This window comes from Olea europaea, unplaced genomic scaffold (genome assembly GCF_002742605.1).
Source record: "Olea europaea var. sylvestris unplaced genomic scaffold, O_europaea_v1 scaffold1110, whole genome shotgun sequence".
Taxonomy (NCBI): Eukaryota; Viridiplantae; Streptophyta; class Magnoliopsida; order Lamiales; family Oleaceae; genus Olea; species Olea europaea.
The window spans coordinates 203,906-217,023 of record NW_019228470.1 but is presented as its reverse complement, the minus strand read 5'-3'; the positions used below and the strand labels follow the sequence as shown (position 1 = coordinate 217,023).

The 13,118-nt window shown below is 34.5% G+C and overlaps 3 protein-coding genes across 4 annotated transcripts; all 3 read right to left on the bottom strand.

Annotated features, from left to right (window-relative positions):
- Nucleotides 1–3,915: 3,915 nt before the first annotated feature.
- LOC111373325 (leucine-rich repeat protein 1-like) lies at nt 3,916–5,612 on the bottom strand. 2 transcript variants are annotated; one of them, XM_022995837.1, is made up of 7 exons: nt 5,247–5,612; nt 5,037–5,169; nt 4,866–4,937; nt 4,640–4,783; nt 4,475–4,555; nt 4,313–4,365; nt 3,916–4,136 (listed from the first exon to the last, which is right to left on the bottom strand). In XM_022995837.1, exons 1-7 carry the CDS (start codon nt 5,377–5,379, stop codon nt 4,096–4,098), a joined length of 657 nt encoding a protein of 218 aa, XP_022851605.1. In that variant the 5' UTR covers nt 5,380–5,612; the 3' UTR covers nt 3,916–4,095. The 2 variants fall into 2 exon arrangements, with proteins under 2 accessions (XP_022851605.1, XP_022851606.1); XM_022995838.1 differs by lacking the exon at nt 4,475–4,555.
- Nucleotides 5,613–5,736: 124 nt separating this feature from the next.
- Nucleotides 5,737–7,058, bottom strand: LOC111373324. Its single transcript, XM_022995836.1, has 2 exons — nt 6,917–7,058; nt 5,737–6,830 (listed from the first exon to the last, which is right to left on the bottom strand). Exon 2 carries the CDS (start codon nt 6,819–6,821, stop codon nt 6,111–6,113), a length of 711 nt encoding a protein of 236 aa, XP_022851604.1. The 5' UTR covers nt 6,822–6,830; nt 6,917–7,058; the 3' UTR covers nt 5,737–6,110.
- Nucleotides 7,059–7,189: 131 nt separating this feature from the next.
- On the bottom strand, nt 7,190–10,752 carry LOC111373323 (zinc finger protein CONSTANS-LIKE 14-like). The gene is made up of 4 exons (XM_022995835.1): nt 9,751–10,752; nt 8,932–9,030; nt 7,603–7,853; nt 7,190–7,494 (listed from the first exon to the last, which is right to left on the bottom strand). The coding sequence occupies exons 1-4, from the start codon at nt 10,585–10,587 to the stop codon at nt 7,392–7,394; spliced, it is 1,290 nt and encodes a 429-aa protein (XP_022851603.1). The 5' UTR covers nt 10,588–10,752; the 3' UTR covers nt 7,190–7,391.
- Between the last annotated feature and the right edge of the window lie 2,366 nt (nt 10,753–13,118).

Genomic DNA, 13,118 nt, shown 5'->3' with positions numbered 1-13,118 from the left:
AACATTAGAAATGTGCGTGATTTGAACTGACATTTTCTCAAAAGAAGCGGTTTGACCAATTCAGCTTAAATGTTTCTTCGTCTTCTCTTTGCTTTTTAACAATGATGATACAAAACGAGCAAAGAAAAAAAAATGGTGCAATGATTCAAAAGAATAAGCCCCACTATCCTCTTTTATTCAATGGCAAAAAGCTTTCCGCAATGAGTGGACTTTAATCACTTAATTTTTCTTTCTTCACTTATCAACCCAAGTCAGCATTGACCATTTACCTTTCAACGTTCAATTGAGTTGATTTTACAAATGGTCACTGACGTTTACATAAAACTTCAAATTGATCACAAAGTGTTTAGTCATTAATAATGTTACATGATAAGTACGTTTTTACACACTTATTCGATTCACAAAATATGACTAATTATTGATAAAATTGATTGATAATGACTTAATTCTATGCAATTTCATGTTATAGGGTCATATTGATAGATATAATGGAACTCAAGAGAAAAGATGCGAAAAATGGCAAAAATGAAAAAAAATAAAAAATGAAAGTTCAGGGACCAAGTCCATAGATGAGACGGGCGATGGAATGAAGATTCAAGAGTGTTAGAGGTCAATTGGATGAGAAAAGGAGTTAAAGAGGTGAAATATGGTCGAAGTATTATCACGTATCAACTTTCAGACGACAAAGCTATGCTCGAGATTTTTAGTCTCTACTTGAGACTCATTTTTGGCATAATAAACATCTGAATTTGAGAAAGCCTATTTCTATCAAAATTGTATATCTTTGAGTTATATTTCTAATGCACTTTGAATCACTTCAATCGAAAATCGAGCGAAAAAGTTATGACCAAAATACTAAAAACTGTCTAGCGAAAAAAGTGTTTGAACTATGCGGTCACATAGTTCAAAATATATGCGGTCGCATTGTAGTATTCAAAGACTTCAAGTGGGCATTTTGGCATAACTATGAGGTCGCATAGATTTGTACTATGCGGTCGTATAGACCAAAATCTGGGACCGATCCTACAATTTCCTATTTTTGATATAACTCTTTTAGAACTCGATTGGGACGCAATATACAAACCTAGAGCCATCATATTTTGGGAGGGAACGCATTGAAGGAGAACAAAACACATCTTGGAAACGAATTTGAGGGAGATTAATGAAGGATTTCACGAAAATTATCAAGATTTCACGCGTATCTATAATCTAGTGATATTTTATCTTCAAGAATTCGTGTTTTCCTTTATGTTTTCCATGCTAGGCTAGAAATTTTTGTGCTAGGAGATCGATGAATCTTATAATGTGATTCTTAATTCCTTGCTTCATATTTTTGACATTAAAACACGTTTGATTATTTTGAATGATTTATATGCATTTAATTTCTTCTGCAATTAAGTGCCCGTAATTGTGTGAGTTTTGGTGACTTATTTCTTGCATTCGAGAGAAGGAAAATAGGTTCGACAAAGTATAAATCATCATAGAGTCCGATAGAGAATAGAGATATACAGCTATGCTCTGTGTGAATCTTTAAGTGCTCACAAAACTACATACATTCTTGTATATTTACACCCATCATAGAGATATAAACTGGTGGTGTATGAGAGTAGGTTCAACTTTACTCGAGAGAGACTGTTGGATAGATTCAAGAGCATTAATTCCTCATAATTTCAACGTGTTGTCAAAATTATAAAATTAGGGTTAAATTGAGCACTGTTTGGGGATTCGTAATCCTAATGCGTTATACATTCATTGAATTCATTAATTTGTATTTCAAACATTCAATTTGCATCTTTAGTTCATCTAAGTGTCAATTTGCATTTTAATTCATTCAAGTCGTACACATTTGCATACCTAGTTAAGGTTAGGATTGAGTTAAGCTAAAAAAAATCACTTTTGACATTCTTGTTTCGGGTAAGGTCAAGATAAATAAAATTAGGCTACTCAATCTCTGTGTGACTATATTCAGAACTCTAAATTTCACTTTATTACTTGTTAACGAATCGTACACTTGCGAAGAATTAAATCGAAAGAAAATATTTCTTGAACAATACATAATTGATCAATACTTTAGCACAACTCATTCCAAATCCGATATCAACTCGTTATACCTTGACATGGACATTGATAATCATTTTTTTTCCATCTAAGTATTGTGAAATCACATATCTTCAAAATAAAATACAATTCTTAAGATCACAAATCATTCGTTAAAATCAAAATCCTATTTTTTCATCATTAATAAATAGTCTAGGAAGGTAATGTTAGGTTTTGTGACTCAAATATGGCTATGAATCTTGTGAGATTGCGTATTTGATTTTTACTTAGAAATGAAGATTGTATCCAAGTTGAATAAGAAAATGAAATCATTTTTCGGTTGAAGTTCTATGCGCAATTGTAACCTAATTTTAACAAATTTTCTTACTTTTTAGAACTCTTTTAGGATTTGGAATGTGGCCTATAAATAAAAGGATCCTCTATCAGATTTGTTTAAGCATTATTGATGTAACTGTAATTTCTCTCCATATTGTCAATTAATATACATCATTCCTCTACAATTAACTCTCTTTGGTCTTCTTTATTTTTAATCTTGTTTCTTATTGTGATCTTTATTATATCATATCGTGTCATTAATCTCATTCATTAAATCCCTCCGAGTCCAACAAGTAGTATCAGAGCTTGATTCTTCTTTTGTGAATTGGTCGAGATTTTTTATATATGGCTACCATGAAATATAACACCCCACTGTTAGATCGCAATACAATATTTTCTTTGTAGCAAGTAAAGATGAGGGCTATTTTGGCGCAGTTGGATTTGGACGATGCTATGCTCGATTTTGAGAATATGCCTGCTGATTGGACAACGGAGGAGAAACAACAAAAAGATTGAAAAATTTTATCGTATATCAATCTTCATTTATCCAACAATATTCTGTAAGTTATCTTGAAGGAGAAAACAACGGCTACTTTGTAGTTGAGACTAGAGCAGTTATGTATGACTGAAAGTCTTATGAGCAAACTAACTTTAAAGCAAAAGTTGTATTCCCATCGCATAGCGGAATGAGGGTTACTGGAAGACCATATTACCATGTTCAATAAAATAGTTGCAAATCTGGAAACGTTGGAAGTTAAGTACGATAAAGATGATCTGACCTTCATCCTGTTGTGTTCGCTGCCTGACTCTTATGCGTCGTTTCGGAACACCATTTTGTATAATTGGAATACTTTGACTATAGTCGATGTTTATAATGCTTTGCACTCAAAGAAGAAGTTGAAACATTTGGTTGGAACTATATCAAAGGATGAGAAAGCTCTTGTATCTCATGATGGTCGACGGAGGGGCAGATAGAGAGATTGTTAGGTTTTATGACTCAAATATGGTTAGAAGTATTGTGAGATTGCGTAATTGATTTTCACATGAAAAGGAAGATTATATCTAAGTTAAATAAGAAAAGGAAATCCTCTTTCAGTCAAAGTTCAATGCGCAATTGTAACCTAATTTCAACAGATTTTCTTACCTTTTAGAATTCTTCTAGGGTTTGGAACGTGACCTATAAATACAAAGTTCCTCTGTCAATTTTGTTTAAACATTATGCTGTGTCTGTAATTTCTCTTTATATTGTCGGTTAATATATATCGTTCTTTTGTGATTAACTCTCTTTGTTCTTCTTTACTTTTAATTTTGTTTTTGTTGTGATCTTTATTTCTTCATATTGTGTCATTAATCTCATTCATTACAATTCCTCCGAGTCCAACAAGTAGTAAAAATGCTAAAATAGGAGGTCAATTAGAAGGAATCGATTGTTTTAGAGGTCGTTAGTTCAAATAAATGTTTAACAGCTATCACATTGGATATGGTATTATCAAGTTAATGGAGTCACCAGTTATCTAACATTATATAACTTTGGAGACTAAATAAGTCACAAAAATACTTTATTGATCGATAGATAAGGCAGAGTACATGATACGTAATACACCAGCTTAGGTCAATGTTATTGCAAATCTTTAAAATTTCACCACAAATATCATGGCAATTTATTACAGTATGAGAATGGATAATATCTAGTAGCTCAGCTCAGCTCAGCATCATGTTCTTCTAGGCTTTTGCATCTTGAATTATGGTAGTAGTAGCAAATCCTTCAATAAACACAACAAATTTAATTGTCATTAGAACCCACACACGATAGGCACGTTTGACATGTAGTATTAAACTACACCAAACATTATTACGAACAAAATTAACGTGTTTTTCTTCGTAAATAGTTTAAAGCTATCATGTCCCGTCCCGTCCGATCCTAATTAGTATCACCTACCTGCTTTATTTGTGTGATGAACAGTACCAGCCAAGTGATTGTCCGAGACATTCCTGATGGCACATTCAGAACAATTCTTCAGGGATAAAGTAAATAAAATTTTGTTAAAGAATTTAATTAAATAATCAAGGATCATAAATTGGTGAATGGACGGTAATTTACATGATCTGCAAATGACCAAAATGGATCAGTTCAATGACACTATTTGGTATTCTCCCAGTTAATTTGTTACTGTTTAAACTCCTGTAATCATATCAATAAAATATCTGTAAAATTGCACAAAAATTCAGGCTTCTGCAGTATGGAATATGGAGATAATTAGCTTACAAGAATCTTAATAATCGTAAGTTGCCTACAGTTTCTGGGATCGATCCGCTTAGCCGATTCTGATCTAGACCCAAGCTCACCAGTTTTGTCAAATTTCCTAAAGCTCTCGGTATTTTTCCACCAATCTTATTGCGTTGGACTTGCCTGTCAAAGAGCACAATAACGAACATACATTGACTGCACCATACTTGGTACGCACTAATGGATGAAGGTTCATCGAGCTTACAAGTATTGAAGATTAGCTAAGATTCCAAGCTCAGACACGAGAGGTCCTTCTAGTCCCGCGTTGCCAAGGTCCCTTCAATAAATCAAAATTGCATTTTCAAAAAACTATAAAACCAAGTCATGCAGATTAAGAAAATTATTTTGAATTTGAGGTGGAGAGATAGATACTTGCACTCTTGTAACACTATTAATTGAATTGCAGGTGATATGTAACCAGGTGCAGGGATTTTCCAGTGTCGGATCCCAGCTTTGGAGGACATTATTCGGATCTGTCAGTTTAGACCTCCAGGAATGAAGAGCATCCACTGCACAAGAACAAAGATTTATACACGATTTGAAAATGAAAAAGATTCTGACTTTTGACACAAATCTTTATCACTACCTTCAGAGTTGCTTTCCACAGTGGCAACGGCAATGGCAATGATGAGGAAAATGAGAAAGGACCTCATTTGCAGTACTTTCACAAGCTTTACGAGAAGTATGGTGCGGGTTTGTACAATCTTTGATTTGCTCATCTTTGCTAGCAGAATGTAGATTTATGCTGGTAGTTAATGGCTACAAGAGACCTTAAGATCTGATCGCATTGGATTTTTTTAATCAATATGATGTAGAATTTACATTGGAAGCTGCTGACCTTAAGACAGTTTCTAGATGTTCATGCCAGTTGCATATTAAATTAAGATAAGTAAAAATGTAGGCTGAACTCCAAAGTTTTCAAAGTAGATAGCATTTAAAATGTGAGGTAATTTGACTAAAAAGAGTAAATACATAAACTATGGAAAAACAATGACTAATCAATCCTATCCTGAACTGAATATCATAGCCTCTCCAAACAGTCTATAAGACCCCTAATTTCCAAGCAAGGGCAGGCACACGTGAAGTGGAGTATGTATTATTACTGGAAAAATAAACACAAAAGTACAAATTTAGGAGAGAATATACGACATAAACTCCAACTAATGAAGAAAAAGCAGAAAAATTAACCAACATCGATACTTTTATGCACTTCAATAAGAGTAAAAACAGTCTAGGTCGAAAGCCACTAAGAAGAGATCCCAGTAGCGTTTTTATTTAACTGCAATGAATGGAATTCACTTTTTTACTGATAATTTGAAAGGGTAGAATTTATATGGTAATAGTTTGCAGGTAACAATCATTAACTTCAAGTTAAGCAGCATCATTGTCATCTGGATAGAATCTCTTTTTAAACAATTTAAAATAATCATCTCCGAAACCATGTATTATTCTAGAGAAAACGTTGAATTGGCCAGCCTAATTCGCCATTTGGAAGTTCCACTGCTACAGGCTTCATAAAACAATATCCAGTTCTTGAGCAGGAACCCTTAATTTCTCTCCTCAAGTCATTGCCAAAATTTTCATGCCTTTCAGTTTTTCTCCTGATATTTTGCCTTTTTACTGGTATTGGCATGGCCTCCAAACCCATAAGTTTAGCCACTGCCCCGGGCTTGCACCAAATGACACGTTCCCCTGCCAACTTAGAAGGCAAACGTCGAGTTCTCTCTGCTTCTATGTTAGAACCATGGTTCCGGGATATTGACTTTCTTGATGCAGAAGCCAGGTTTTGAAATGAAGAACGATACATAGAATCTTTTCCATCAAGAGAAAACCGAGGGTACTGATTTAATGCGTTCCTTGCAGTCCGCAGAATATCAGAACTATTAACACACGACATCCGATGTGGAATTACCCTATCATCATCATCATCATCATCAAGTTTTTCTCTTCTAGCCATTTTCTCTTCCAAATCTAACTGCTTTATCATCTCCTCTAAGGTGGCGTGTCTTTCCCCCTGAGTATTGCTCTCCAAGTTGTATGGATCAAGTTTTTGCTGGTCGAGCGTTGCAGTCGAGGCATCACCATTGCAGAAGTTTCTGAAGCCTTTCCTCATTTTAGCAGCCAGAGAAATCTTTAGGAGAAAAATGGACAAGTCCCTCATGGCTTGGTTCTTGTTTCAAGAATCATGAGAATAGTAAATATAAGGTTAAGCAGATAAAAGAGCTAGGAAATATGGGTGGTGAATGGAGTCCATACCCAGCGGTGAGACTTTCATTACATAGCTTTAAAAGCACTCACATGATCAAAGTGTATTTCACAAGATTCCTCACACTAAATCCCTGAAAAGCTCTAAAGAGACTGACTTTCATTAAAAAACTCACTTTCAAACTCAACATGGACAAGCAACTAACTTCACATTTTGTCCTTCAAAATCACAGCAATCGCAGACAAAATTCTTTACGCTATTACAAAAATATTATCAAACTACCATTGTCTGGATTGGGAGTGACCAAACTGGGATAAGCCATATTCCAAAAATCATTGAGGGCTCAAATCAATTTAATACACGAAAACAGAAATGTTATGGACCAACTTCCCGTCCATTGATATGATAAAATCATCAGATAACATAAAAGTCGCGTAAGCATAGTGGCTACACAAAATTTTGCAAATAAAGTGATGTAAGATATATACACATACGAACATAGATGTTCATTCCGTTCACAACTCATTATACATTTGGTGCTTCACTGGCCTTGACAAACCGACCCTTTACTCGAGTCCTAGTATCAGCTCTTGCTTTTCTTGATTCGTACCGGATGTGCTTATCATATCTATTTAAAATATGTATCATATCAGAAAGGCACACTCCGAATTCATTGAAAAAAATAACATCCGTAAAATGAAAAGTGTTGGAAAGGAAAATGAGAGGGAATAGGTACCTTCGAGTTTTCTTCTTTTCTTTGTAACGTTGCATAGCTTTCCCTCTGTTCTTGGCCAAAAGCTCCATATCAGCCTTAGTTATTGCAGCAGTGGCATTATCATTTTTCACCAAAATAGAGTGGTCCATAAAATGGATGTCCTCTGACGCAACATAGGATTTCGGTTTAGTATATCCAGAACAAGATGATGGCCTTGATGCTGGTAAATTGCTGCTCTCGGATGTTGCAGGCCCCCGACCTAATGTCTGGTTCTACATTTTTAATGAAGTATGTTATAGTTTTCAGGTTTAAAGTTGTATCGTACGCCACAAAATAAAAAGAGTGCAATATAGGAAACAAAATGGATTGTCAGCATATAACAAATTTTTGGACAACGAAAGAATCATCAAGTTGAACTAAACAAGGTTTTTGAAAGATTCTTTCTTGCCAAATTTGAAGTGATATCATCAACCCGAAAAACTTTTTCTTTTTCAGACTATTTTAATAGGAATATAAAATTTCTTTTTGAATGAAAATATGAACAAAATAAGTTGTTAATAATAAACATTGACATCATTGGACATTTTTGATAATTTTATTATCATGATGAAAGATTAATTGAGGTGAAAGTTAACCGAAGGTTAGTAATGTGACAATTAAAACGCCAACCTTTATTTCTAGTGGTTACCAAATTTTCAAGTTCTGGTAGCAAATGATTTATGAGCCGTGTGAGTTAGGAAACTCTCAAGTACGGTTTTAAGGGAAAAAATTAGCCTACCTATTCTGACCACAGGCCATTCACCAGGGACCATTTGGATCCTTATTGGACGGTTTCTTTACATTTTGGCCAAATGGATGAACTGTCTACTGGGACCCAAGTGCTACATGCTTCAAAGTTAGGTACCACGAGAAAAAGAAAAAAATCAAAGGGTGAGGACCCCAAATGCTACATTACCATAAGCTGGGGACCACCACATTAATTTCCTCAATATAAAATGAAACCTTTTCCAAAAAATTAATAATAATAAAAAATGAAACTTGAACAAGAGAAGTTGTCAAGTTGACGTAAGGAAAAATAATTCAAGAATTATGGGCAGTCAATTGAAAAGGACACAAAAAATTAGTATCTTGGTTCAGCTCCAACTTTTTACAACTTGCATGAAAATTCATGAATTATTTGGCCATCAAAATAGACTTTTTCTTATCAAACTAGACTGCAATGCGACCATAAAGTTCATTTTGTCTTCACATAGAGAAAGAGTGCATCTGTTTCATCTACTAAATTGTTACTGATATGAACTGTGAAGAAGCATTACACAAAAGAACTTCTAGCATTAAAAGAAATCATACCTCTTGTTTAAGCGGTTGGCCATAATTTTTCACCATACATTCCATGTCACTTGCAATATATTCTTCTACCCTCAATTTTCCCAAATTAAAATCCCACATCTGTACATCCAAATACATGAATCTAGTTCAATTTCTTGGGGAAGGATAGAATATAGAAATTTATTTAATTTCATCAATCTGAAGCAGAATTAAGCCATTAATCGATCAACTACTATCATAAAATCCTAACAAAAATTAGGCAATATGCACCCCTCAAAAAGTTAATGAAAAAAGTATGAGAAGTGCTGGAACATATCAAAATCTTCATCGGAGAAAAAATATTTTACTAATATCTGAACATGATTTAAGAATTCGTCGTCTAGATAAAAGATACTAGATATGTCCTGCAAAAACTTATTTACTTGCACAAACATTATGCCTATCATCAATAGTATAATAACATGCTTCGAACCAAGAAAGTTAACTTCATCAAATCATTCGATCCGTTAGCATCATTTCGTCTTCAACGGCTCAAAACCAATTTATCAGAGTTGAACTCCTGTCCAATAACAATTGTCTACCGCTAACGTGGCAATCGAGTGGTATTTTATCACTTTTCAATAGAAAAAGGGTTTGATATGCTGACATCGGCATTATAACTCGTGCCGACCATGGGCAGGACATCATTTCTATTCAATTTATATACATAACATCCCAATAGTAAGCATTGATCAAATTTGTCCAAAAGCAGTAACAAATTATTCAAGAAAACATAAAATCATATCAAAATATCATATGCAAAACCAATTCACAATTTAACCTAATTCTTTAGAACAAAACCTGCGCGCCATGATCAGAAGATGTGCCAGCATTCCACATGCTTCCTTCCATCATTCTATAATTCTCTTTTGGATCCTCTGGTGCAGTCTGCATTTTTAGCAATGAAGTAAAATCCCTATTTTGCTGCCAACTCACATTCCCATGATGCCACCCACAACTCTCACTTCCGCTCGGCGTCCCAGGCACCGCCTCCTCCCTACCACCGCCACCGCCACTTCCGCCGCAGTCATCAGACAACCCCCTTTTACACAATTCCTTTAACTGCTTCAAAATCACCTGCTTCTGCTTCCCGCAGGTTGGGATCCTCTTCTTTGTAACCAAACCATCCCCAGAATAATTAGAGTAAAATACAGAATTGTCATTAGGCACCATCAGCTCCTGCAGCATCATCGAACTGGGTACATCCCCGTCTTTACAAATCCACGACTCTAACAGCCCAGTGTCCAACCCATAATTATCTGATGAACTCAGTTGATGAGTTAGTTTTCTATCTTCAATTTCCAGTCCCCACGCCGCCGCCAGGTCAAGAGCCGACAGGCAGCCGGAGAAGGGCTGAATTGGGCTGCGATCATGGGCGGCGGACACTACACAGCTTCCATGGGCATCCCAGTCACAGTCCTGGCACAGTACGAGGTTGTCCGTGGCACAGTGGGTGCAGACCGGCTCGGAGCCGCAGTTATCACAGATCTGCTGGCGGAGGTGCTTCTTGGAGAGGTCGTTGGCCGAGTGCACGTGGTGGTCACATGACAAACACAGCTTAGCTAAATCCGCCCGGCAGTAGAGCACCGCCACCTGATCACTGCAAAAATCGCACGCCACTCTACTCTTCCCTTCCATTCACAAAATTCTTACGCAAATTTTAATGTTTTTTCCTATGTAATTGTTTGTCTGAAACTGAAAATTTAGGACGGAGTTAAGCTCAGTTCCGATTGTAGGAATGTAAAAAGATTATGGAATGAAGAGTGAAGCAATCTATATATAGCTGCTATGAATTTGAATAAGAAAAAGAAAATATCTTACCTTTTTAGTAAGGTGGCAGCGTGACATCTTTTTCACAGCTATATAAGTACTTATCCCACCTAAATCAAATTATTAATTAATTATCTCAAGATGCATGATCCATTAAATTAATAACTTATGTCTTTTTAGTTTAAACTCAATTTAGCTCAATCAATGTGAAGTCAATTACATAGCTTTTAACTAAATAAAGTTTATTTTCCATGCTAAAATACTTACATTATTTATCGATTTAAAACCACTTTACCATTTTACCATTTTATAATATTGCAATCTAGCTAAGTACTAAGTTAAACACGAAAAATTATTTATTTCGAAAGTTAAGATAAGATTTAGGAATGAGACAGACCAACCAACCAAACAGATACGAACGGACGTATTTCTAATTAATTAGTGGAACATCACAAAGCACAAATTAATTCTTAAAAAGGTAATGCATCTGAACAACTTAAAAATCGATTAGATGTGGATGCGATTGAGATTAGGATGTCAAACCAAAACAATTAATTGATTGATTTTATCTATCATACTCTTGTAAATTACTTAATTGGTCATCAATCTCTTCTCTTTTCTTCTCCTCTCTTCTCTTCAATATAGGGGTGTAAAGAAAAAGCTAAAAACAAAAAGTAACCTTAATTATTGTGAATAATGGATTGGATGGGGTCAAAGTGTGAAGATAATCAAAGATAATGGAACTAGTGGACCCAACATTCTATTCATTAATTAAAAGTAAATGGTGTGTTGTTTTTTCTATTTATTCTGTTAAAAAAAAAAAAAAAAAAAAAAAAAGGAGATAGTATCGATAAAATAAGTTAGGTTTGCAAGGTCCATAGTCGTCACTCATGACATAATTTTTTTTTAGTACTTTTCGCCCATTTCCACCGAGCCCACCAACCTTTGAATATTCTTTTATTTAGAGACCTCCTTTTTGGCCAGGGCCAAAAACAGGCCTATGGTGCCCCCCCCGCCCCTCCGATAGGGGGGCGCCACACGGGACCCCTGTATTTAGGCCTGTTTTTTGCCCTGACTTTGTGGCCTTTTTCTTTATTTTATTAGTTCTTCGGTCATTAATGGTCATATTTTTCTCATTTTCTATTGACATATATAACATGTAAGCACCACTTTAAGGAAAACATGTTTACAAGTATCATTAATCATGTTGGATTATTCACAATGTAAGTCCCTGTTTGGGTTTCATTATTTCAAATTATAATGAAGGGAATAATAATTTTTTTAAGAATCTATGGTAAAAAAAGGAAGGAAATTTTTTTTAGATTTACGTGTAATATTATTTTATTAAAAATGTGTGATTGATGAGAACAGAGCAAAAAATAAATTTTAATTTAATGAGGACCAAATATGGTCTAAAGATACTGTAAAATTTGTACTAACTAAAATTAGGCCATGTTTGTCATCCATTATTCGAAAATTAAACAGTTTTAAATAGTATTTTTTGAAAAATATATAGTTAAAAAGTAAGGAGGCTTTATTAGTTTGTGCGTAGAATATTTTATTGTGTGAATGTGTAGTAAAGAATAATATTGTTGTAAACAATTTAAAATTTTAAAAATTATCAAACAGTGACTTATTTTCAACTACATATTCTCGTAATAAATTTTTATTTTACATAAATTCAAAATTTTTGTTTACTTTGTAACTACACGTTCATCTAAAAATCACTTCGTACAAAATTCATTCTGAAAAATAGAGCTCCATCGGGATCACAATGTTTTGCTGTCTTTCAGAGTATAAACATTATGGTTAAAGTTGTCTAAGCTAGAAAAGATAAATGATTAAATGTTACTATTCAATCAAGGTACAAAACCTACGGTCTTCAACTAAAGATTAAAATATAGTTAATATGTATACCTATTTAACTAAATTTTCATCAATATAATAATAAAAACTGTAGTAGTAACCAGATATCAAGGTGGAATCGCTTCTTGAAATTCATTTTTTCAAATAAAGATGCACATAAATAATCAATGAGTAGTCAATTCAATCAATTCGCGGTAAAAAAAGTCAATTCAACGTGTATCTATCAATTTTTTTTACATTTAAACTTAGGCTACATGCCAATCCCCACTAAAGACAGGCTAGAGTGGGGCCGAGAACCACACCCCATTTATTATTACTTTTATTTTTTAGACACGTTAATTGTTGAATTATGATCAAAATTTCTTTAAATATTGGAGTTTTCAATGAAGAGACTTTCAAGAAATCTAAAGATGGACAAAGGAGTAGAAGTCATCGCATTTTGGCTCGTTGGGCTTTCATCTCCTTCCCGAGCGCTCAAAACATAAAGCCCACCACTCGCCTACCACGAACTTGGGAACTTAAGCGCCGCACGT

Coding starts and splice junctions, on each gene's coding strand:
- LOC111373323 (XM_022995835.1), bottom strand. CDS start 10,587: ATGGAAGGGAAGAGTAGAGTGGCGTGCGATTTTTGCAGTGATCAGGTG. Junction 7,854..8,931: donor GCCAACCGCTTAAACAAGAG/GTATGATTTCTT, acceptor TTAAAAATGTAG/AACCAGACATTAGGTCGGGG. Junction 7,495..7,602: donor GAAAAGAAGAAAACTCGAAG/GTACCTATTCCC, acceptor TATTTTAAATAG/ATATGATAAGCACATCCGGT.
- LOC111373325 (XM_022995837.1), bottom strand. CDS start 5,379: ATGAGCAAATCAAAGATTGTACAAACCCGCACCATACTTCTCGTAAAG. Junction 5,170..5,246: donor TGTGGAAAGCAACTCTGAAG/GTAGTGATAAAG, acceptor GTTCTTGTGCAG/TGGATGCTCTTCATTCCTGG. Junction 4,366..4,474: donor TTTGGTCATTTGCAGATCAT/GTAAATTACCGT, acceptor ATGTGCCATCAG/GAATGTCTCGGACAATCACT.
- LOC111373324 (XM_022995836.1), bottom strand. CDS start 6,821: ATGAGGGACTTGTCCATTTTTCTCCTAAAGATTTCTCTGGCTGCTAAA.